Source organism: Cetorhinus maximus, chromosome 11 (assembly GCF_964194155.1).
Source record: "Cetorhinus maximus chromosome 11, sCetMax3.hap1.1, whole genome shotgun sequence".
Taxonomy (NCBI): domain Eukaryota; kingdom Metazoa; phylum Chordata; class Chondrichthyes; order Lamniformes; family Cetorhinidae; genus Cetorhinus; species Cetorhinus maximus.
In genome coordinates, this window is record NC_135889.1 from 123,211,165 (window position 1) to 123,236,382 (window position 25,218).

A 25,218-nucleotide genomic window follows, 5' to 3' on the forward strand; every position below is an offset into this window, starting at 1 on the left:
CCATGGCTGATCTGTATTTTAACTCCATTTACCCACCTTGTTTCCCTAAATCCCTTAATCCTCTCACCCAATGGAAATCTATCAATCTCTGTTTTGTAATTTCCAATTGAACCCCAGTCTCAACAGATTTTTTGGGGGGTGAGTTCCAGATTTCCACTCCCCTTTGTGTGATGAATTGCTTTCCACATGAAGAGCTCACTGTGCCTATATTTCTTTCCCAGTGTCACCTATCGTTCTTATGTCAATTATCTTAATTCTGTCTCCCCTGGTTACCGACCCTCCTGCCACTGGAAACAGTTTCTCCTTATTTACTCTATCAAAACCTCTCATGATTCCGAACGCCTCGATTAAATCTCCTCTTAACCTTTTCTGCTCTAAGGAGAACAATCCCAGCTTCTCGAGCTATTCTATCCTATTTCTAACCGTACCCTTAAAACCTTCAGCAACAAAAATACACAGCCTGTGTTTTATATATTAACAGAGGACACAGGTTTGAGAGAATTAGGAAAGGAACCAGAGGGGATGATGAGGAGATTTTGGTTTTTACACAGCGAGTTGCTATGATCTGGAATGTTCTGCCTGAACTGACAGTGGAAGCAGATTCAACAGGAACTTTCAAAAAGGAATTGGATAAATGCTTGAAGGGGGAATACATTTCAGGGCAATCGGGAGGGAACGGGGGAGGGGGGTGTGGTGGGGAGGTGGGACTAATTGGATAGCTCTTTCAAAGAGCCAGCATAGGCACGATGGGCTGAATGGTCTCCCCCTGTGCTGTAATATTCCATTATTCCCCTTCCTGGGCACAGGAGCCAGAGGCAGTGTTTCATGTGAGGTCAGTCATGGAACCTCGGACCTTGCCTTGTCAATGAGGCAAGCTGGATGAATTGTTCTGACTCTTGTCTTCTTTCCCTCCCCCCCCCTCCCCCTCCCCCTCCCCTCCCCCACACAGATGAGAAGACGTGTAGCTCCAAGCTGACAGTACTGCCCTCCGTTCCTCCGCTCTTCACCAGAAAGTTGGAAGATGTCTTTGTGATTGAGGGCAGGACCGCCCACCTCGATGTCAAAGTGAGCGGCACGCCCCCTCCCAGCGTCATCTGGATGCATTTTGGTAATTCCGACAAACGCAGCGATAAGTACTTTGGAAGCAGGACGAAAGGCTCCCGTTCCCCATAGCGTCTTTCCTGACTTCAGAACATCCCATCGTGCTTCACAGCCGGCGAAGGACTTGTGTCTTTTTTTGGAAGCGTAGTGACTGTTGTAATGTAGTGCGCACAGCAAGCTCCCACACACAGCAACGTGAAGTGGCCTAGCAAGCTGCTCCATTCAGGGGGCAATTAGGGATGGGCAACAGATGCTGGCCTTGCCCTGCCAGGTGGCGACGCCGCATCCCACGAGCGACTAAAGATAATGATCAGATCGCCTGTTTTTTTTTAGTGACGTTGACCGAGCGATGAATATTGGTGCAGGACCCTGGGGCGAGCCCCCCCTGGCATTGTTTGAAACGCTGGGACACGGGACCCACCCGGGAAGGCAGACAGGGCTTCGCTTTTAACCTCTCATCAGAAAGACAGCACCTCCGGCAGCTCAGCATCCCCTCAGTGCTGCACTGGGGATGTCACAGTGGCTCTCACGTTAGCTCATGTGTCAGAGGCATGACTCTGGGTAACATTCTTGCTCTGGGCCAGGAGGTTGTGAGTTTGCAGAGACTCGCCACAAGTACTCAGGCTGGGGGTTGGGGCTGGGGATGGGGGGGGTTCAACGTGGTGGGTAGGATTTTAAAAAGAAAAACAAACACCTCCCTTTTCACAGATATTTTGTTTGCAGCAGCAATCAGGCCTCAAAGATCTGTCCATCAGGCCATGCCCACCAATAGATAAAAAAGCAGGAGGATTTAAAGGGCCCTCGGTAGATGTTAGCACTCAGTTCCAGCTCCGTGGATGCCGTTGCTGTCTCCGAGCTCACCGTCCCGAAATCCCTTCTCGCGACCCCACTGGGGATGCCCCCGCCCCACAATTTGGGAAGTGCTGATCTAGGCTGATACTCCCAGTGCAGCATTGAGGGAGCTGCCGAATGGCACATGTTAGTATTGTATCTCCGACCCCCGAGTCGATCAGATTTCCGTGTTTTGACCTGCATTTAACGATTTGTGAAAATTAATAACTTGGTTAGCGCAGAATTTAAGTGTTGCTGAAAAGTGAGACTTGCTGTCAAAGCTTTTCATCCTGCACTCATCAGGACAAACACAAAACTATCGATAACAGGTGAAACTAGCCCTTTCACACTGCTACAATGCAGTAGGCTACGCTGGTGGTATTTTCCACTAATAGCGCGTTACTGCCAGTCTGAAAGTTCTGCCAACCACAAAATTGAGCAATGTCATGTATGAATTTCAGTACTGATGTGATGCCAGGTATGTAGGCTGTACGTCCCAGTGATTGGCTGATTGAATCAAAAAGCATGTTCCTTTAGTTGTTCATAATAGGCAGAGTACAGACCATACTCAACCAGCCTTTGCTTGCAAAACCCAAAACAAGACGTCGGCTGTTAGATGTGGTTCTGTGAGCGGGCAGCACTTGCTGAGTTTGGATTAGACCTCTTTCGGGCAGATGCTCATTTACGGCTGAAGTGGATTAGAAAGTTATTGCTCAGGCCAGCTGAGCAGTTGGCTCAGATCTCTGAGTTACCTCGGAGGTTTCTCTCTAGTGGTTTTTTGATCTGAGGCCGTGTGCCCAAGACCAGTGTCCTTAACCGATTTTATTTTGCTGAGCCCAGTTGCTGTTGAGCATTAGTACGCTCCATGTACAGCAGTGATACTTCCAGGATGGACTCTATGGCAAACTGTTCAGCTACATGACACCTCAATATCTATATTTAGTGGAGTAATCCTTTGGCAATACCCCTTCCCTTGAGGGCTCTTCCAAACTGTCTCAACAATGTCAATCATCTCCTGTTTGTCTTTTGCAGAGCCTTGGCCAATCAGAGTCAACTTGCCAACCAATCAGCACCCTTTACTCCTGTAGTGTAAATTGTTGTGATCGTTTGAAATTTGGCATTCTTGCATTTGTCCTGATGAGTGCAAGATTAAAAAGCTTCAGCAATAGGATTGCCAACTCTGCAGGAATTGAAGATCAATCTCCAGAACACTGGAGAAAAACCATTAAAAAAGATTGGGGTTTCTTTTATTTGTCATTTTCTTTGAGATTTCTCTTTGACAGATTTTAAAATATTGAAAATGAAGGGAACATGGCTGTTTGGCTGCATCATCCAATTGGGTACTGAGTCTTTTTGCTTTCCAATTGGTGTAGGAAGGCCATACATCACAAGGATAGATGGAGCGTGGGGGCAAGTCATGTGATGAGACCTCCAGGCATACACGTAATCACAGTTGGCAACCCTATCGGCAACATTCTTTTTGTTTTCAGTAATGTTTGGGGTTGGATTCCCAATTCCTGAGACTATCAAAGACCCGTGTTATTAAACCTGCAACCCTACATCTGATGATTTGAGAATCATAACTTTCAAGGATCAAGCTGCAAGGTTTTGATGCGCTTGTGTCCTGTTTGGCAGGGGAGAGAGTGGCGGAGACAGAGGAGGTGCGGATTGTGAGGGATCGGGGACTACACTCACTCATCATCATGCACGCAGTGAGTGAGAACGAAGGGGAGTACGCTGCCATTGCCCAGAACACTCATGGTGATGCCTTCTGTTCAGCCGAACTCTACGTGGAGGAGCCGCGACCTGTGGTCTCGTCGCCAATGTAAGGACCAGCGGTGACGGGGTTAAAGGAAAGGGCAGACTTGCATTTCTATAGTGCCGTCCACTAACTCAGAATGTCCCAAAGCATCGTCTTACAGCCAATGAAATACTTTGGAATTGTAATCACTCTTGTAATGTAGGAATCACTAGACCCTCACCGAGGGGGTGATGCAAGTGGCCTATTAATCCAGAGGCCCAGGCAAATGCTCTGGGGCCCCAGGTTCAAATCCCACCCCGGCAGATGGTGGAATTTAAATTCAATTAATAAAACTTTGGACTATAAAGCTAGTCTCAGTAATAGTGACCATGAAACTATCAATAGTCCTTCCGTTTGGGAAGGAAATCCACCATCCTTACCCAGTCTGGCCTATGAGTGACTCCAGACCCACAGCAATGTGGTCGACTCTTAACCACCCCCTGAAATGACCCAGCAAGACACTCAGTTCAAGGGCAATTAGGGATGGGCAACCAATGCTGGCCTTGCCAGCGACGCCCACATCCCATGAAAGAATAAGTTTAGAAAAAAATCTCATTGGTGCCAGCAAGATGGCACCACAGCCAGAAGAGAAACATTTTTTTTAGTAATGTTGATTGAAGGACAAGTATTGGACCAGGGCCCCCATGGAGAATTCCCCTGAAATAGTGGCCTTGGGATCTTTTATAACCAACCAAGAGAGCAGGTAGGAGCACATTTGTCGTCTCACCTGAAAGACAGCGCCTCCAGCAGTGTAGCATTCCCTCTGTACTACATTGGAGAGTAAAGCTATCTGGGAGTAAAGCAGGATGGTAGGAGCTCTGGGGATCCTCTCTAGGAATCACCACTTCAGCTGAGAATCACAGGCTTCAGAACCCTGGGGAGAATAATGCAAGATCCCTGGTGTTTCTGTGTTCAACAGGTCCTTGTGCCTGAGTTTCTGTGGCCAGTAGATCCCCTCATCTTTGAGTTCCATGGAAGCTGGTCAACCTCTTCCATTCAAATTTCCAGTTGGTCTAAAGAATTGGACCAAGAACACCAGGGAGGGAGGGAGGGAGAGCGGGAGGAAGATAGGGAGGGAGGGAGGGCAAGAAGGAGAGAGAGGGAGAGAGGGAGGGAGGGTGAGAAGGAGGGAGAAGGAGGGAGGGAGGGCGAGAAGGAGGGAGAGGGAGGAAGGTCGAGAAGGAGGGAGAGGGAGGGAGGGCGAGAAGGAGGGAGAGGGAGGGAGGGAGGGTGAGAAGGAGGGAGAGGGAGGGAGGGCAAGAGGGAGGGAGGGAGGGCAAGAGGGAGGGAGGGAGGGCAAGAGGGAGGGAGGGAGGGTGAGAAGGAGGGAGAGGGAGGGAGGGAGGGCAAGAAGGAGGGACAGGAGGTTTCAGTGATGGCACCAGCTGAGATTTCTCTCCTCTGTCGCCACTCCCCAACGAGAGGAGACAGCGGTTGCCATTGATGACCAACCAAGCCCCTGCCTCTCATCTTCTCTCTTCTTCACAGGGCTAAACTGGAAAAGATGCCCTCAATTCCTGAGGAGCCCGAGATTCCAGAAAACGAGATGGAACGTTTCACCATGCCGGACTTCATCAAACCCATCCAGAACATCGATGTGACAGAGGGGAAGGACGCGGTACTGGAGTGTCAGGTGACAGGTCTACCCTACCCTGCCATCACCTGGTACCATAACGGTCACAAACTGGAGAGCACTGATGAGCGAAGGATGACACAATGTACGTAAATCCACTAAACCCTCCCAAGCTCAAACACTGACAAATGAAAAGAACAGTAACATGGTCGCGTGTCACAATGCAGGAGACTTTGTGGCTTTCAGGGTATAGCAGGCGGTTCTCAAAATGCGACACAATAGCCTCCATCACAACATCCAGCAACTCACCATCATCAGCAATAGAGGGGCTATCACAAGGCGGAAACTTCCTAATTAAACGCAGCCCTCCCAATCCCTCATTTCAGTACAGACCCCGCTGGATCAAGACTTGTGATCTTTCTGCTATTAAACATTTGTGGAATGTTCTGGAATTTCAATCAAGCCCTGGAGCTTTGAGGTTCCTCAGAATTAAGAGCATCACAAATAGGAGCGAGAATAGGCCATTCGGCCCCTCGAGCCCGCTCCACCATTCACAGTACCTTTACAGTGAAGAAGGAGGCCATTCGGCCCATTCAGTCAATAGGATTGTGGCTGATCTTCTGCCTCAACTCTAGTTGCCCGCCCTCTCCCCGTTTCTTTCAATTCCCTCAGCATCCAAAAATCTATTGACCTCTTCTCAATAGCTGAGCATCCCAACTCTCTGGGGTAGAGAGTTCCAAAGATAAATTCACGTGAGGTCCAATCAGGGTCCTTCAGATCCTCCGTGTCAGGCAGTCCTAGGTGGCTAATGACCTGTCCACAAAGTGTTGGGTCACAAGCCGTCCAGCGTGAGGCCCCCTGACCTGTTCAGCGTGGGTCAGAGGTCATGTTCAAACACAAAGCCCCCCCCCACCCCCATAGGTAACCTCCCACGCTCCTGCTTGCTACCCACCTCATGATTCTTAATGGTTTCATCACCATGGCTTCTCTTCACTACAGATAAAGACATCCATCGCTTGGTCATTCGCTGTGCCGACCATTCTCATGCGGGCGTTTATAAAAGTGTCATAGCGAACAAAGTGGGGAAGGCCACCGGCTACGCCCACATATTCGTGTCCGGTAAGATCCCACTACCATCTGTAAACAGTCGTAGAGATAGACTCCGAGCGGCATAGCCATTAGTCACTTTGGGCAGCCAGTATTTACAGCACAGAGGGGGAGGTCTTGTGGCGCGGTGGGTAGCGTCCTGACCTCTGAGCCAAAAGCTCCGGGTTCAAGTCCCATTCCGGGGCTTGATGGCCATGGAAGGCGTGTTCACAACGTGGACCCCGAACGGGTTGATCGTCAGCCTGTAAATCCTCCCAGTACGCCTGAGGGCGGGCGGTAAGAGCGGGAGAGCTCCCTGGTCAGCCAGACTGCAGAAGGCAACGGCAAACCCCTGCAGAACTTTGCCCAGCATCACCATGGACCAGTCCATGGTCGCCAACAAATGGTACCTGAAGGAGCAGGACACAGCACAGGAACAGGCCATTCCATACTGGTGTTTATGCTTCACTCCAGCTTCCTCCTACCTTTCCTCATCGAAATCTATCATCATTAGCCTTGATGCTCTTCTCCCTTGTATATTTGCCGGTGGGCTGTATTTAATGGAGGTGGTGGGGGTCCTGCCCACATCACTTCACTTAGGAAAGACCCACCGAATTAAGTGCCACTTAACCAGACAGCAGCTGGCCTGGAGGTCCTGCCCCCGAGAGTTGCCACCATTGCAGGCGGTGCCACGGGAGGAGTGGAGGCTGCTGCTGGTACCACACCCACCCGAGGCCACAAGTGAGAGATGGCGGTTTGGGGGTTGGGGGGTGGGGGTTGGGGGGTTGGGGGTTGGGGGGTTGGGGGGTTGGGGGGGTGGGGGGGTGGGGGGTGGGGGTGGGGTGGGGGGTGGGGGTGGGGTGGGGGGTGGGGGTGGGGTGGGGTGGGGGGGCGTTCAGCAGCTAGGGCAGGGGGCAGCTCTCACCAGGCCCTTCCCCCCACTTCCCAATGCCGGGTCCCTCGATCAGGCGCGAGGGCCCCTTCACCCACCCGGTGGAGCCTGGAAACAATCCCACACTTGGTGCCCTCCCCGCTTGGCAAGTCTCCCACCTGCTGCTTGGGTTTAATACCAGCGGCAGCAGGACCAGGCCTTTTAAGGGCCTCAGTTGGCAGCGTGGTATGGACGCCACCCATGGACCTTCCCACTATGAGCTTAATCAAGGTGGAGGCAGGAAGGTGGTGGGGATCCCACGGGCCACTGCTCAGCCCGAATAATGCCCCCCTCCACCCACCACCAAACTTGCCAGGGGCAGGGCATTAAACCCTGCCCCCTTTTCTGGTTTAACCAAGGTTTGATACAGGCCTATTATAACTTGCCTGCTTCTTAATATCGTTCTAGGAATAAACCCTGTGTTTGCTTTCTGTTTGTGTGGCCTTGCTAATGTGACTTTTAGCTAACAATGTACTGGCGCTCCGAGATAACTTTGTTCCTCTCCCACACCTAGACTCACACTGACCGAGGAATAAGTGACCTCCCTACTCCTCCTTCTGAAACCGACTGCCTCACATTTACCTGCCAATTGCCCAAGCTGCAGGTTTATTAATGTCCTCCTGTAATTTGTTGTAGTCCTCCTCGAGTATGGAAGATCCCTCCCCAAACTTGCGAATTTAGAAATCCTGTTTTTGATTCCAAAGTCCAAATCGTTAACGTAAATTGTGAACAGCGGTGGTGCCAGCACAGGTCTTTGTGGAACACCCACTTCGCCAGCTTGATGGCAAATATGCTGGCTCCAAAGCGGAGGGTATAGCGGGGAAGTCTCGCTACTCAGACTGGCAAAGTGGCTCTCTGCAGGAATCAGATGTCCGTCATCTAGAGAAATGGACGTGGGAATCAGGACGATCATTTCGAACCTTCCGGGCTAGCAAGTGTAGTTAATACTGAGGAGAACTGTGACCAAATACAGGGAGATGTCAACAAACTTGTAAAATGGGTAATTGGCAGATTAATTTTAGTGTCGCTAAATGTGAGAGGGTGCATCTTAGATGGAGTGAAGGCCAAATACTCCTTATAAATCATTAAAAAGACCTGGTTCTTGAGAATGAGGTGAGCCAAGTAGATCAAGTGACAGTGGGGGAACATTTAGGGGACAGTGATCATTGTATCATAAGGTTTAAGACGATGGTGGAAAATGACATTCGTCAGTCCAGAGTAAGAATAATCCACTGGCGGAGAGCGGACTTCAATGGGACAAGAACGGAGCTGGGCCGGATAGACTGGAACCAAAGGTTGGCGGGAAAAACAGTAGCTGAACAATGGGCTTCCTTCAAAGAGGAGATGGTTTGGGCACAGTCAAGGTATGTTCCCTCAAAAGGGAAGGGTATGACAAACAAATCCAGAGCTCCTTGAATGACAAAGGAGATAGAAATTAAGTTAAAGAAGAAAAGGTGTGATTACGACAGATGTCAGGTAGCAAATACAGTTGAGAAACAAACTGAATACAGAAGGTTCAGAAGAGATGTGTAAAAGCAAATAGGAGAAAGAGGGATTATGAAATAAGACTTGCAGCTAACGTAAAAGGAAATCCCAAAATATTCTATAAGCACATCAATAGTAAAAGGGTGGTAAAAGGAGGAGTAGGGCCAGTTAGGGACCAAAAAGGGGATTTACACATAGAGTCAAGAGGCATGGCTGAGGTGTTAAATGAATACTTTGCATCTGTCTTTACCTACGAGGCAGATGCTGCCCAGGCCATGGTGACAGAGGAGGAAACTCAGCCTCTAGAAGGTTTTAAAATTGATAAGGATGTGGTATTGGATAAGCTGTCGGTATTTAAAGTTGCTAAGGCACCGGGACTGGAGGAGATGCATCCAAGAATATTGAAGGAAGTGAGAGTGGAAATTGCAGAGGGACTGGCAATAATCTTTCAATGTTCCCTGGATTCGGGGGAGGTGCCGGAGGACTGGAGAATTGCAAACATTACACCCTTCTTCAAAATAAGTTGTAAAGATCTGCCGCGCAATTACAGACCGGTCAGTTTACCTTCGGTGATGGGAATCGTCTAGAAACAATTATTCGGGATAGAATTAATAGCCACATACAAAGTTTGCAGACTACGCAATATTTGTGAGAATTGTAAATTCTGAGCAGGACAATGTAGAACTTCAAAATTACAGACACATTGGTGGAGTGGGCAGATGAAGTTCAATGCGGAGAAGTGTGAGGTGATACACTTTGGTACAAAGAACGTGGACAGACAGTATAAAATAAAGGGGACTATTCTAAAGGGTGTGCAGGAGCAGAGAGACCTGGGTGTATATGTACATAAGTCATTAAAGGTGGCAGGACAGGTAGAGAGAGCTGTTTCTAAAGCATACAGTATTCTAGGCTTCATTAATAGGGCCATAGAGTACAGGAGCAGGGAGGTTATGATGAGCTTATATAAGACACTGGTTAGACCTCAGCTGGAGTATTGGGTACAGTTCTGGGCACCACACTATAGGAAGTATGTGAACACATTGGAGACAGTGCAGAAGAGGTTTACAAGAATGGTTCCAGGGATGAGACACTTCAGTTATGAGGAAAGATTGGAGAAGTTGGGACTCTTTTCCTTGGAGAGGAGAAGGCTAAGAAGAGGCTTGATAGAATTTTTCAAAATCATCTCAGGTCTCGACAGAGTAGTTAGGGAGAAACTGTTCCCACTCGTAAATGGATCGAGATCCAGAGCAGAGACAACAGGACTGACTGTTGGAGCACTGACTGTGTGTGTGTGTGTGTGTGTGTGTGTGTCTGTGTGTGTAACTGAGAGCTCTAAGGGACAATCCCATGATAAGAATGACGCTGCTTGCTCTGCTCACTGTTGGATACAATGTGGGTTGGAATTGAGATTCCAGGCCCACAGCCAAGGCCTTGACGTCAATGCTGAAAGATCAGGAGAGGAGGGGGATTGTATTAATTTACTGAGTAATACATGTATAAATAGAGGCAAGAGCAGTCTTCGGAATTGGTAAGGAACTGAACACACTGCTGATCCTGCATGTGCTCTGGCTGGAGAAAAAGTTTCGGATTCCCGAGAACTCCTGATCTTTCTGTCACCCTGGCACCTAATACAAGATAGCCAGTTAATGACATTCCAATAACAGATACCCGGGAGCAAGTTACAGACTGGAATCTAATCAAGGGGTTCGGGTAGTTTATATATAGAATAACAGATACCTGGGAGCGAGTTACAGACTGGAATCTAATCGAGGGGTTCGGGTAGTTTATATATAGAGTAACAGATACCCGGGAGTGAGTTACAGGCTGGAATCTAATCGAGAGGTTCAAGGGGTTTATATATAGAATAACAGATACTTGGGAGTGAGTTACAGACTAGAATCTAATCGAGGAGTTCAGGCAGTTTATATTTAGAATAACAGATACCCGGGAGTGAGATACAGACTGGAATATAATTAAGAGGTTCAGCGGTTTAATATATATATACAGAATAACAGATACCCAAGGTTGGGTTACAGGCTGGAATCTAATCGAGGGGTTCAGGGCGGTTTATATGTAGAATAACAGATACCGGGGAGCGAGGTACTGGCTAGAATCTAATCGAGGGGTTCGGTGGGGTTTATATATAGAATAACAGATACCCGGGAGTGAGTGACAGACTAGAATCTAATTGAGGGGTTTATAAATAGAATAACAGATACCTGGGAGTGAGTTACAGACTGGAATCTAATTGAGGAGTTTGGGCAGTTTATATTTAGAATAATAGATACCCAAGATTGAGTTACAGGCTAGAATCTAATCGAGGGGTTCAGGGCAGTTTATATGTAGAATAACAGATACCGGGGAGTGAGGTACAGACTAGAATCTAATTGAGGGGTTCGAGGGGTTTATATATAGAATAACAGATACCCGGGAGTTAGTTACAGAATGGAATCTAATCAAGGAGATCAGAGGGTTTATGTATAGAATAACAGATACCCAGGAGTGAGTTACAGACTGGAATCTAATCGAGGGGTTTGGGGTGGCTTATGTGTAGAATAGCAGATACCCGGGAGTGAGCTGCTGACTGGAATCTAAATAAGAGGTTCAGGGGTTTAATATATATATATAGAATAACAGATACCCAGGAGTGAGCTACAGACTGGAAACTAATCGAGGGGTTTGGCGAGGTTTATATATAGAATAACAGATACCTCAGATTGAGTTACAGGCTGGAATATAATCGAGGGGTTCAGGGCGGTTTATATGTAGAATAACAGATACCCGGGAGTGAGGTACAGACTGGAATCTAATCGAGGGGTTCAGGGAGGTTTTATATAGAATAACAGATACCCGGGAGTGAGTTATAGACTGGAATCTAATCAAAGTGTTCATCGAGGGGTTCGGGGTGGTTTACATATAGAATAGCAGATATCCGGGACTGAGTTACAGGCTGGAATCTAATCGAGGGGTTCGGGGTGGTTTATATATAGAATAACAGATACCCGGGAGTGAGTTACAGACTGGAATCTAATCGAGGGGTGCGGGGGTGGTTTATATATAGAGTAACAGATACCCGAGAATTAGTTACAGGCTGGAATCTAATCGAGGGGTTCGGGGGGGGTTTATATATAGAGTAACAGATACGCGAGAATTAGTTACAGGCTGGAATCTAATTGAGGGGTTCGGGGGAGGGGTTTATATATAGAATTGGGGTGGTTTATATATAGAATAACAGATACCCGGGAGTGAGTTACAGACTGGAATCTAATCGAGGGGTGCGGGGGTGGTTTATATATAGAGTAACAGATACCCGAGAATTAGTTACAGGCTGGAATCTAATCGAGGGGTTCGGGGGGGGTTTATATATAGAGTAACAGATACGCGAGAATTAGTTACAGGCTGGAATCTAATTGAGGGGTTCGGGGGAGGGGTTTATATATAGAATTGGGGTGGTTTATATATAGAATAACAGATACCCGGGAGTGAGTTACAGACTGGAATCTAATCGAGGGGTGCGGGGGTGGTTTATATATAGAGTAACAGATACCCGAGAATTAGTTACAGGCTGGAATCTAATCGAGGGGTTCGGGGGGAGTTTATATATAGAGTAACAGATACGCGAGAATTAGTTACAGGCTGGAATCTAATTGAGGGGTTCGGGGGAGGGGTTTATATATAGAATTGGGGTGGTTTATATATAGAATAACAGATACCCAGGAGTTAGAATAACAGCCATAAGAGCTGTTTCTGAACTGAGGCAGAGGCAGAATGCTGATTGGAGGGATTCAGGAATGGAGTCCTGGGAAAAATGGCAACGTATTTGGGAGACTACAACATGTTTAAGGACTTTGGAGAGGAAAGTGAGGTTGGAGATGGGATGGTAATTTGCAAAGATGGAGGGACCGAGGGCCAATTTTTGAAGAGGTGGTGATGAGGGCAGATTTAAAGGAAAGGGGCACAACACCTGAAGAGAGAGAAACATTTACAATGTCAGCTAACATGGGAGCAGAAAGGGCAACTGGGTGGTCCACAGTTTGGTGGGAATAGGATCAAGGGATCAGGAGGCGAGACCCATAGACAAGATGAGCTCGGAGAAGGCAACGACGGAGATAGGAGAGAAACTAGAGGAAGATGTGAGTTCAGGGTTAGGGGAGGATGGGTATCTTTAGAGAAAATTTGGAATAAAGGGAAGCGACAGAGGCAGCTGATTGGATGGTTTACATATAAACGAACAGATACCCTGGAGTGAATTACAGGCTGGAATCTAATTGAGGGGTTCGGGGATTTATATTTAGAATAACAGATAGCTGGGAGTGAGTTACAGAATGAAATCTAATCAAGAGATTTGGCGATTTAATAAATAGAATAACAGATAGCCGGGAGTGACACCCAGGACTGGGATCTAATCGAGGGGTTCAGGGTGGATGTGGGGTGATTACATGTTGAGTAAACCATGAGATTTCTCTTTCGAAGGTGAATGTTGCTGGGTTATTCAGCTGCTGTGTATCCTGGTCTTGTTTGGCACCCTGACAATTGTGTCTTGTATTTGTGCATGACTCCCACTCTCAGTGAGATATACGCATGAGATTATGTGTTTGCTACAAATTATATTTTGTGCAGTTCGTCCTTTGCAGTTTGATGCAGCTCTGTGGAGGGTGGGGGTGACAATGTTGGTTATGGAATATTGTTGCTTATGTGTTTGCCCTTAAACCAGATGTGGTTCCTGATCCCCCCAATGGTCCAGCTGTGGTGGCTGGAGTGACCGGCCGAACAGTGACGCTCGTGTGGAACAAACCAAAGAAACTTGATCCATCAATAGGTAACAATCAACATAGCCCATCATATAGGTCAGAGTGTGTGGCTTATACCTGTGTGTCAAATGTATCATCTGGATTCAGTACTACACACCTCAAACACTCCCAGGACAGGCACAGCACGGGGTTAGATACAGGGCAGGAGCTTGTTGAGATTGGTGTATGAAGCTACCTTCTGATGTATTGATGAGTTTTTTTCTCACTCCCACCTTTCTGAATATTGAACTGTGCACAAGCTGTTGTGCCTGAAGCTGACTCACTCCCTCACCTTCCTCCCTCCCACATGAAACTATAAAGGGCGCCTAATTATTCATGACATCAACCACAGTTACACTTTCTGCTTCCTACCAGCTTTTATGAAGCTTTTAAAGCTTATCAAAAATCTGCTGCAGAAATATTAAGACCCCGAGCTTTGATTCTGGCGTGTTTTGTTATATAAATGTGTTCAGTTGTGCCTCAGTGGGTGGTCGCCTCATCTCATAGTCAAAAGGTTGTGGGTTCAAGTCACACTCTCTAAGAACTGAACACATCGTGGAGTTAAAGAGGTCTACAGCGCAGGTAAAGGCTCTTTGCCCTATCGAATCTGCATCATCCATAGACATTATCAAGACAGTACTGAGGGAGTGTTGCACTGTCAGAGGTGCCATCTTTCAGATGGGATTTTAAATCAAAACTCCGTCTGTTCTCACAGGTGGATATAAGAGATCCAAAGGTGCTGTTTTGAAGAGCTGAGGAGTTCTCCCCAGTGTCATGGCTAGTGACTGTCCCTTTAATCAGCATCACCAAAAAAATCGATCACATCATTATCACTTTGCTGTTTGTGGGAGCTTGCTGTGCACAAATTAGCTGCCATGGTGCCTCCATTACAACTGTGACTACACTTCAAAAGCACTTCATTGGCTGTAAAGTGCTTTGGGAGTTCCTGAGTTGTGAAAGGCGCTATATAAATGCAAGTCTTTCTTTGTTAAAAAGAAAGATATGCATATCCACACACACAGTGAACACTCACACATACACACTCAGAGCTGTACACCAGTAGATATGTACAGAATTGCACTGATGGACACACCTGGGAGTGCACACATTGGAGACTAGGACATGCAGACACACTGGGTTATTTTCCAACCTTCTGAAGTAACAGTTGGAAAAGCTTGATCAACACATGCCCAAGTTTCTGACTGTTCAGTCAAGTGAAACACCTTGCCAGGAGCGCAGAAATTGACTATTGCCTACCCATAAGAACATAAGACATTGGAGCAGGAGTAGGCCATTCAGCCAGTTTACTAACCAATTATTCTAAAGGCTGTGTACATAATTATATTATCCAATCCAAATTAAAATACGTACGCAAAGACCTTGGTTCTCACAGCTCAAGACTGTGTTTCATCAAAGCCCCCTCTTTTTCTATTGTATGTCCTTCCATATCTAAGCTAAAACCATCTGCCCCTTCCCTATGTGAGAGGGAAACACACTTAATCTGATTTATGTCCTACTTTTGCCTCCAGCCTGACTCTCAAGGCTGTGCAACGTTCATCTGGTAATCTTCAACTCTTAATATGTTTAGCAGCCTTGTCTGCCTGGAGATTTTAATAATATTTCAGTAAATTCTTACTGTATTCTCTTTTAGCATTTTTAATTTCCCCTTAACAAGCCCTTCGAGCCCTCTCTGACATTCAATGAGATCTTGGCTGATCTACTTCAACACCATTTTCCTGCACTATACCCGTATCCCTTGATCTTTTTAATATGTAGAAATCTATCGATCTCTGTCTTGAACATACTCAGTGATTGAGCTTCCACATCCCTCTGGGGGAGAGAATTCCAAAGACTCAACAACAAATACAAAAATTGCTGGAAAAACTCAGCAGGTCTGACAGCATCTGTGGAGAGAAAGACAGAGTTAACGTTTCGAGTCCGTATGATTCTTCTTCAGAACTAAAGAGAAGTAACAATGTGGTGAAATATGTACTGTTTAAGGGGGGTGGGACAGGTAAAGCTGGATAGAAGGAGGTAAAGGAGAGATTGTGAAAGATGTCATAAACAAAAGGTTGAAGGGGTGTTGATGGTGGTGATACTGGCTAAAGGAGGTGCTAATGGTGACGTTAAGAGTAGAAAGCAGGATGAGCAAGTGACAGGCGGCCCTAGTGGGGGTGGGGTGGGGGAAGGGGGTCCGGCCCATCTCCCGCGCATCCACCCTCACACCTTTCTCTCCCTCCCAGAACCATGATAGGGTCCCCCTTGTCCTCACTCATCACCCCATCAGCCTCTGCATTCAAAGGATCATCCTCCGCCATTTCCGCCAACTCCAGCATGATGCCACCACCAAACACATCTTCCCTTCACCCCCCCTGGCGGCATTCCGCAGGGATCGTTCCCTCCGGGACACCCTGGTCCACTCCTCCATCACCCCCTACACCTCAACCCCCTCCCACGGCACCTCCCCATGCAACCGCAGAAGGTGTAACACCTGCCCCTTCACTTCCCCCCTCCTCACCGTCCAAGGGCCCAAACACTCCTTTCAAGTGAAGCAGCATTTCACTTGCACTTCCCTCAATTTAGTCTACTGCATTCGCTGCTCCCAATGCGGTTTCCTCTACATTGGAGAGACCAAACGCAGACTGGGTGACTGCTTTGCAGAACACCTTCGGTCTGTCCGCAAGCATCACCCAGACTTCCCTGTCGCTTGCCATTTTAACACTCCACCCTGCTCTCATGCCCACATGTCCGTCCTTGGCCTGCTGCAATGTTCCAGTGAAGCTCAACGCAAACTGGAGGAACAGCACCTCATCTTCCGACTAGGCACTTTACAGCCTTCCGGACTGAATATTAAGTTTAACAATTTTAGATCATGAACTCTCTCCTCCATCTTCACCCTTTTTTAATCCTCTTTTTCCAAATATTTATTTTTCAATTTTTATATATATATTTTTGCCACCTATTTCTATTATTTTTTTTAAAATTTATTTCCATTCATTGTTTAATCCCCACCTTTTAGCCTATTTTATCTTTTCTCCCACACCGTCCTCTCCTCCCACCCCACCCTCCACTAGTGCCGCCTGTCACTTGCTCATCCTGCTTTCTACTCTTAATGTCACCATTAGCACCTCCTTTAGTCAGTATCACCACCATCAACACCCCTTCCACCTTCTGTTTGTGACATCTTTCACAATCTCTCCTTTTCCTCCACCTATCACTGGCCCCCTATCCAGTTTCACCTGTCCCTCCCCCCTTAAACAGTATATATTTCACCCCATTGTTACTTCTCTTTAGTCCTGAAGACGAGTCATACGAACTGGACACATTAATTCTGCTTCTCTCTCCACAGACGCTGTTGGACCTGCTGAGTTTTTCCAGCAATTTTTGTTTTTGTTTCAGATTTCCAGCATCCGCAGCATTTTGCTTTTAACCAAAGATTCAACACCCTCTGAGTGAATAAATTCCTCCTCATCTCAGTGTTAAATGGCCAGCCCCTTATTCTGAGACTGTGCCTTCTGGTTCTAGACCCCCCCCACCAGCCAGAGGGAGCATCCTTCCTGCATCTACCCTGTCGAGCCCTGTAAGAATTTTGTACATTTCAATAAGATCACCTCTCATTCTTCTAAACTCGAAATAATAAAGACCCAGCCTATTTAACCCTTCCTCAGAGGACCATCCCGTCATCTCAGGAATTAATTTAGTGAACCTTTGTTGCACTCCCTCTATGGCAAGTGTATCTTTCCTTAGGTTAAGGAGGCCAAAACTGTACACAATACTCCAGGTGCGGTCTCACCCAAGCTGTAGATAATTGCAGTAAGACATCTTTACTCCTGTACTCGAATCCCCTTGTAATAAAGGCCAGTGTGCCCATGTGTGTCACCCTGTGACAGTTCCTCTCTTATTTTTCAGATCCTGCTGCATTGACTTATGTTATTCAGAGCCAGGTAATGGGCATAGCTCAGTGGCATGTCCTGAAGACCAACATCAAGGACACCACCTACACCATTCAGACACTGAACAAAGGCATCCAGTACCTGTTCAGGGTCCAGAGCGCAACATCGAAGAGCTGCAGCAAACCCTCCCCCGTCTCGGAACCCATTCAACTAATGGACAGAGGTAAGGGCCACCTGTGGATTACCAGTAAGACTGGTGACTGAATGAAACAGGAGCAGCTGAGACGACAACTGAGCGACGCAGGTCAATAAGGCCATAAAAAAAAACGCAAACCAAGCAATGGTTTAAGGGATAGAATGAAAAGTAAAGAAGTTATGTTAAACGTTTGTAGGATCTTGGTTAGACCACGCTTGACATTATTTTTTCCTTGGTGCATTCCCCATGGCAATGCTTTGACCAATCAGAATTGACTTTCCTTTCTTGAACTTAAACTAAATCTTGGAGGATAACTGTTCGCTGGTGTATTCTCTATGGCAACGCCTCAACCAATCTGAGTCCACTTGCCAACCAATCGGCACCCTTTTCTCATGCAGTATAAATAGTTGTTTGTTTTGAAATTTCCTGATGGGTGCAAGATGAAAAACTCCAACAACATGAGTCTTTTTGCAGCAATATTCAAGTTCTGTCCTACAAAGTGACCACCTTTTAAAAAAATCTTTCATGGGATGTGGGTGTCGCTGGCTGGGCCAACACTTATTGCCCATCCCTAATTGCCCCTGAGAGGGTGTTGGTTAGTCACATTCTTGAACCGCTGCAGTCCATGTGGTGCACAGCTCCAGTCTCCATGTTGTGAAAGGGATACACAGAGGCACTGGAGAAAGTGCAAAATAGGGTATCAGACCAGAACTAAGACCATTCGCCTTTCAGAGAAGATTGAACAGGAAGGAGTTCCTTTCTCTAGAAAAGATAAGGCTGAGGGGTGGCCTGATAGAGATCTTCAAGATTCACAGGGTGGATATTACAGCCTTCGGAGCACTAACCTAGTCTGACACTCGCAGTATGAGTACCAGGGGAGGACTGCACTGCCAAAAGTTCTCTGGAGTTTAGAAGGAATGTATAAAATGCTTTGAGGATTTGACAGAGATAGACACTGAGAAGCCATTTCCCCTGGTTGGAGAATCTAAAATTAGAGGTTACAGTTTCTGGATAAGCACTTGTTGAACACATTGAAGACTGAAGTGGATAGATTCTTGGGTACTAACAGAGTCAATGGATATGGGATAGACAGGAAAGTGGAGTTGAGGTAAAGGATCAGCCATGATCTTATTGATGAGGGGCCGAATGGGCTACTCCAGCTTCTATTGGTTGTTTTCCTGTTGCACGGCACTATTAAAAAGAAAATTGTATTTATATAGCTCCTTTCACAACTTCAGAAGCTACAAAAGCGTTTAACAACCAGTAAATTATGTTTTAAGCATAGTTACTGTTGTAATGGAGAAAAATGCCACAGCCAATTTACACACAGCAAGCTCCCACAAACAGCAATTAGATAACCAGATAATCTGTTTTGGTGATGTTAGTTGAGGGATAAATACTGGACCCAGGACACCTGGGGAGATCCCCTGCTCCTCTTCAAGGCCGTGTGACCTTTGGGGGCAGTTTAACCTCTCATCAGAAAGACGGCACCTCTGGCTGGGGGGGCTCTAGAACCAGGGGTCACAGTCTCAGGAAACGGGGTAGACCATTTAGGACTGAGATGGGGAGAAACTTCTTCACTCAGAGGATAGTGAACCTGTGGAATTCTCTACCACAGAAGGCTGTGGAGGCCAAGTCACTGAATATATTTACGAAGGAAATAGATTTCTAGACTCTAAAGGCATCAAGGGGTATGGAGAGAGAGTGGGAATGTGACTTTGAGATAGAGGATAAGCCATGATCATAATGAATGGCAGAGTAGGCTTGAAGGGCTGAATGACCTACTTCTGCCCCTATATTCAACGCTTCTACCTCCAACAGTGCAGCACTCCCTCAGTGCAGCACTCCAACAGTGCAGCACTCCCTCAGTGCAGCACTCCCTCAGTGCAGCACTCCCTCAGTGCAGCACTCCCTCAGTGCAGCACCGGGACTGTCAACCTGGATTATTCACTCCAGTCTTTAGAAGGGGGTTTGAACCCACCTTCTTCTGCCTCAGAGGTGAGAGTGCGACCCACTGAGTGACAGTAGACAGGGAGGTCTCTGGCTGGTGCTCTGACTCTGGCTCTGACTGTGAGGCTCTTTCTGTCCTTTCCACAGGTCCCTATCTGGAGGAAGCTCCCTGTTTCATCGACAAACCAGATATCGTGTTCGCTGTGGAAAACCAAAGCAGCTGTATCACCTGTACGCTGAATTACGTGCAGGCTGATGTCTTCTGGACAAGGTAACAGGAAATTTCGGTCTACTCACACTCTCTGGATGTGAATGAGAGCTGGTACAGAGAGGCTGTCGGTGATTTCCTATTCCTCAATGTGTTCTCTATTTTAGGTCCAGTGTAATCCCTGTTACAATTATATGGGAACACATGTTTTCTGTTGTTTATTTTTATTAATTTTAGGGATTTGGGCGTCGCTGGCTGGTCCAGCATTTACTACCCATCCCTAGTTGCCCTTGAGAAGGTGGGGGTGAGCTGCCTTCTTGAGCCGCTGCAGCCCATGTGGTGTAGGTACACCCACAGTGCTGTTAGGGAGGGAGTTCCAGGATTTTGACCCAGCGACAGTGAAGGAACGGTGATATATTTCCAAGTCAGGATGGTGAGTGGCTTGGAGGGGAACTTCCAGGTGGTGGTGTTCCGATGTGTCTGCTGCCCTTGTCCTTCTAGGTGGTAGAGTACTTTTTAAACAGTTCTTTCACAGGGTATGGATGTCACTGGCTGGGCCAGTGTTTATTGCCCATCCCTAATTGCCTCTTGAGAAGGTGGTGGTGAGCTGCCTTCTTGAACCGCTGCAGTCCATTGGTGTAGGTACACCCACTGTGCTGTTAGGAAGCATATTTGGAAAGTGCTGTCGAAGGAGCCTTGGTGAATTGCTGCAATGCGTCTTGTAGATGGTACACACACTGCTGCTACTGTGCATCGGTGGTGGAGGGAGTGAATGTTTGTGGATGGGGTGCCAATCAAGTGGGCTGCTTTGACCTGGATGGTGTCAAGCTTCTTGAGTGTTGTTGGAGCTGCACTCATCCAGGCAAGTGGGGAATATTCCATCACACTCCTGACTTGTGCCTTGTAGATGGTGGACAGGCTTTGGGGAGTCAGGAGGTGAGTTACTGTCCACAGAATTCCCAGCCTCTGAGCTGTCCTAATATTGACAAAGTATGACTGACACTAAACGCTGGGCTGGAGAAACCCAAACTGAGACAAAGGGAAGGAGCGGGTGCGATGGATACCGGACATACCTGCTGGGTTTATCCTGGTTTTATTTCCATCTGACCATTCATACAGCAGCTTTGACACAGTAACACATCCCAAGGCCCTTCACAGGAGCAATTATCCAACCACCTTTCACATCAAGCCACATAAGGAGATATTAGGTCAGGTGACTAAAGCTCGGTCAAACAGGTCGGTTTTAAGGAGCGTCTTAAAGTAAGAGGGAGAGGCAGAGAGGTTTAGGGAGGGAATTCCAGAGCTTAGGGTCCAGGCAGCTGAAGGCACAGCTGCCAATGGTGGAGAGTGTAAAATCAGGGATGCTCGGGAGGACATATTTGGAGAAGCGGAGAGATTCTGGAGGTTTGTGGGGCTAAAGGAGATTACAGGGATAGGGAGTGGTGAGGCCATGGAGGGCTGTGAAAACAAGGATGAAAATTTTGAAATCGAGGCGTTGTTTGACTGGGAACCAGTGTAGGTCAGTGAGCACAGGGGGGTGATGGGTGAACGGGACTTGGTGAGAGATGGAACACGAGCAGCAGAGTTTCAGATGGGCTTAAGTTTAAGAAACTTCAGTTTCTGAAGTTAGGGAAGTCTGCTCCTGGTGGGTGAGAACATCCTCTCATTGTCTCCCCGGGTATTGGTCACTGTGTCGGGGGGTGTTGGGGAGTTGATCACTATGTGACTTGCATTTTTATGGCACCTTTCACATCCTCAGGACATCCCCAAACGTTTCACAGCCAACCGAGTGCTTTTTGAAGTGACATCAACATTGTAACTTAGGCAACACAGTAACCTATGAATGCACAGCATGATCCCACAGACAGCAAGCAGATAACAGCTGAGGGTGGAGATTGGGAGGCGGTCAGGAAAGCATTGGGATAGTTGAGTCCAGAGGGAACAGACGAGCTCTGCTGCATGTCCAGTTGGAAATCGCCCACGGAGCAAACACTGGTTTGAGGAATTCCCCAGCCCCGTGAGCTTTAGCACCGCAACCAAGCACCCTCCTTAGAAACCCTGAAATGAATTAAATGTTGAACGCGGGTTTTTGAGTTTACCTCTGCCTCACCTGGTTAATTACCGGCAGGGACGGCGTGGAACTGACCAACAAGCTTCGGGTATACGAGCTGAGCATGCCCGATGATGACCAGCACATGCTGAGGATTGTGAAAGTCAGGAAAGCTGATGTGGGAGAGATTGTGGTTACAGCCAGCAACAAACACGGGGGAGACACGTGCAGGATAGCTCTGCTCCTGGCAGGTGAGAACGTCCTCTCATTGTTACCCGGGCTATTGGTCACTGTGTGAGGGGGGTGTTTGGGGGGGGTGCTGGTCACTATGTGAAATAAGAAGGACTCGCATTTTTATGGCACCTTTCACATCCTCAGGACATCCCCAAATGTTTCACAGCCAACCGAATGCTTTTTGAAGTCACATCAACATCTGTAACTTAGGCAACATGGTAACCTATGAATGCACAGCATGATCTCACAGACAGCAAGCAGATAACAGCTGGATAATCTGTTGTTTACTCTTGTTGGTTGAAAGTTAAACATTGGCCAGAACATAGAGATCAAGGGGTCTTCCACATCCAACCAGGAGAGGCCTTGATTTAAATCCTCATCCGAAAGATGGTAGCACTGACAGTGCAGCACTCCTCCAGCACTGGAGTGCCATCCTCGGTTGGGAAGCTCAAATCTCTGGAGTGGGGCTTGAACTCAGGACCTGTCAGAGGCCGGAGAACTACTGGTGGAGCCAGTGCCTCCTGTCCTTGCTTCTGTGCATTGGGTGAGGACTCAGTTGTGATGCCTGTTTCACTGTCAGCATTCACATGTGAAGAATGAACCCCATGGTTATTGACACTTGTGGAGTTGTACCCCAACAGGAGTTACCTCCTTCGGGTGAGGAGTCGAAACTGGCACAGCATGTAAAGGGGAGTTAATTAGTCAACCTGAAGCACGTGGCTGAGCATCAATCCCCTGACGCATATCCTTAACCAGACTCCTCTTCTGTTTCAGAGACACCGTGGTTTGAGTCCATCATGGAGGATATAGTGGTGAGGCCGGAGGAGACGGCAAGGCTGGCTGTGGTGGTGGAAGGGAAACCCCTGCCGGACATCCACTGGTACAAAGTAAGACCCAACGCTCTAAGCTGCACTGTGGATGGGGGAGAGGACGTGGTGGGGAGTTAGGGACACCCAGGGGAACTGGTGTCTTTTTGTGGAGTGGGGGAAGGTGGGGAGAAGGTCCCTGATGTTTACTTGAAGTTGAGCACGTGGCAGATTCGGTTCTAGACTGACCGGTTCTCACCCCTTCCCACACGGATCTTCCACACTGACCCTCCAGCCAATGACTGACCAGAATCTGTCCTATCCACACTGACCCTGCAGCCAATGACTAACCAGAGTCTTTCCTATCCACACTGACCCTGCAGCCAATGACTGACCAGAGTCTTTCCTATCTACACTGACCCTGCAGCCAATGACTGACCAGAATCTGTCCTATCCACACTGACCCTCCAGCCAATGACTAACCAGAGTCTTTCCGATCCACACTGACCCTGCAGCCAATGACTGACCAGAATCTGCCCTAGCCACACTGACCCTGCAGCCAATGACTGACCAGAATCTGTCCTAGCCACACTGACCCTCCAGCCAATGACTGACCAGAATCTGTCCTAGCCACACTGACCCTCCAGCCAATGACTGACCTGGATCTGTCCTATCTACACTGACCTTCCAGCCGATGGCTGACCAAAATCTGTTCGATCCACACTGACCCCCCAACCAATAACCGACCAAGATCTGTCCTACCCACACTTACCCTCCAGCCAATGACTGACCAGGATCTGTCCTACCCACACTGACCCTTCAGCTAATGATTGACCAGGATCTGTCCTACCCACACTGACCCTTCAGCCAATGACTGACCAGGATCTGTCCTACCCACACTGACCCTGCAGCCAATGACTGACCAGAATCTGCCCTAGCCACACTGACCCTTCAGCCAATGACTGACCAGGATCTGTCCTACCCACACTAACCATCCAGCCAATGACTGACCAGGATCTGTCCTACCCACACTGACCGTCCAGCCAATGACTGACCAGAATCTGCTCTGTCCACACTGACCCACCAGCCAATGACGAACCAGGGTGTGTCCTATCCACACTGACCCTCCAGCCAATGACTGACCAGGATCTGTCCTGTCCACACTGACCCTCCAGTCAATGACTGACCAGGATCTGTCCTACCCACACTGACCATCCAGCCAATAGCTGACCAGGATCTGTCCTACCCACACTGACCGCCCCAGCCAATGACTGGCCAGCACCTGTTCTATCCACACTGACCACCGCCCCCCCACCACCCCACCCTCCCCAGCCAATGACTGACCAGGATCTGTCCTATCGAAGCGTCAAATGGAAGTTGAATGACTTTGCCATTCCTGTTTATTTTGAAGGATGATGTCATGCTGGTTGAGAGCAATCACTTGTCCTTTGTGTATGATGACAGTGAGTGCTCACTGGTCATTCTCAACACTACTGAGTCCGACAGTGGAGTGTACACCTGTACTGCAAAGAACTTGGCCGGAGAGGTTTCCTGTAAGGCAGAACTCACCATTCTGAAGGGTAAGGATTGGTAAATTGTTTAACGTAGTGATACCAGGGAACGTTTTTTTTATTTATTCACGGGATGTGGGCTTTGCTGGCTGGGTCAGTATTTATTGCCCACCCCTAATTACCCTTGAGAAGGTGGTGGTGAGCTGCCTTCTTGAACCGCTGCAGTCCATGTGGTGTAGGTACACCCACAGTGCTGTTAGGAAGGGAGTTACAGGATTTTAACCCAGCGACAGTGAAGGAACGGTGATATATTTCCAAGTCAGGAGCCTTGGTGAATTCCTGGAGGCATTACCATCAGAGTGAGCACTATAAACAGGTATTAGTGATTACTATTTACAGGCACTAAATAATAACTACTCCTCCTTCAGGTACCAGGTCCTAAGAGGGAGTTGGTAACCATGGGCTCCCACCGGATTGGTCCATGGTGATGCTGGGCAAAGTTCTGCAGGGGTTTGCTGTCGCCTTCTGCAGTCTGGCTGACCAGGGAACTCTCCCACTCTTACCGCCCGCCCTCAGGCATACTGGGAGGATTTACAGGCTGCTAATTGTATTCTAAGGGTGTTCGGGCAGAGCAAGAGTTAATGTGGGACTGGAGAACAGTACCGGCCATGGAGTGATGTAGAGGGTCACATGATGGTAGACTGAGTGTAGTAGAGTCTAGCAGAAGCTGGTATGGACACAGCATCCATACAGGGCTGTACCTTGTTATGGG

The 25,218-nt window shown here is 47.8% G+C and overlaps 1 protein-coding gene across 1 annotated transcript in view; it reads left to right on the forward strand.

Moving 5' to 3' along the window:
• The window catches only part of spega (striated muscle enriched protein kinase a), a 1,124,881-nt gene that overhangs the window by 640,955 nt on the left and 458,708 nt on the right, over nucleotides 1–25,218 (forward strand). The window contains exons 12-21 of the mRNA XM_078551317.1: nucleotides 950–1,108; nucleotides 3,568–3,757; nucleotides 5,222–5,451; nucleotides 6,306–6,425; nucleotides 13,523–13,627; nucleotides 17,508–17,714; nucleotides 19,785–19,908; nucleotides 21,974–22,146; nucleotides 22,904–23,016; nucleotides 24,347–24,515. Coding sequence (XP_078407443.1) covers nucleotides 950–1,108; nucleotides 3,568–3,757; nucleotides 5,222–5,451; nucleotides 6,306–6,425; nucleotides 13,523–13,627; nucleotides 17,508–17,714; nucleotides 19,785–19,908; nucleotides 21,974–22,146; nucleotides 22,904–23,016; nucleotides 24,347–24,515 — 1,590 coding nt within the window. The remainder of the gene's footprint in view (nucleotides 1–949; nucleotides 1,109–3,567; nucleotides 3,758–5,221; nucleotides 5,452–6,305; nucleotides 6,426–13,522; nucleotides 13,628–17,507; nucleotides 17,715–19,784; nucleotides 19,909–21,973; nucleotides 22,147–22,903; nucleotides 23,017–24,346; nucleotides 24,516–25,218) is intronic.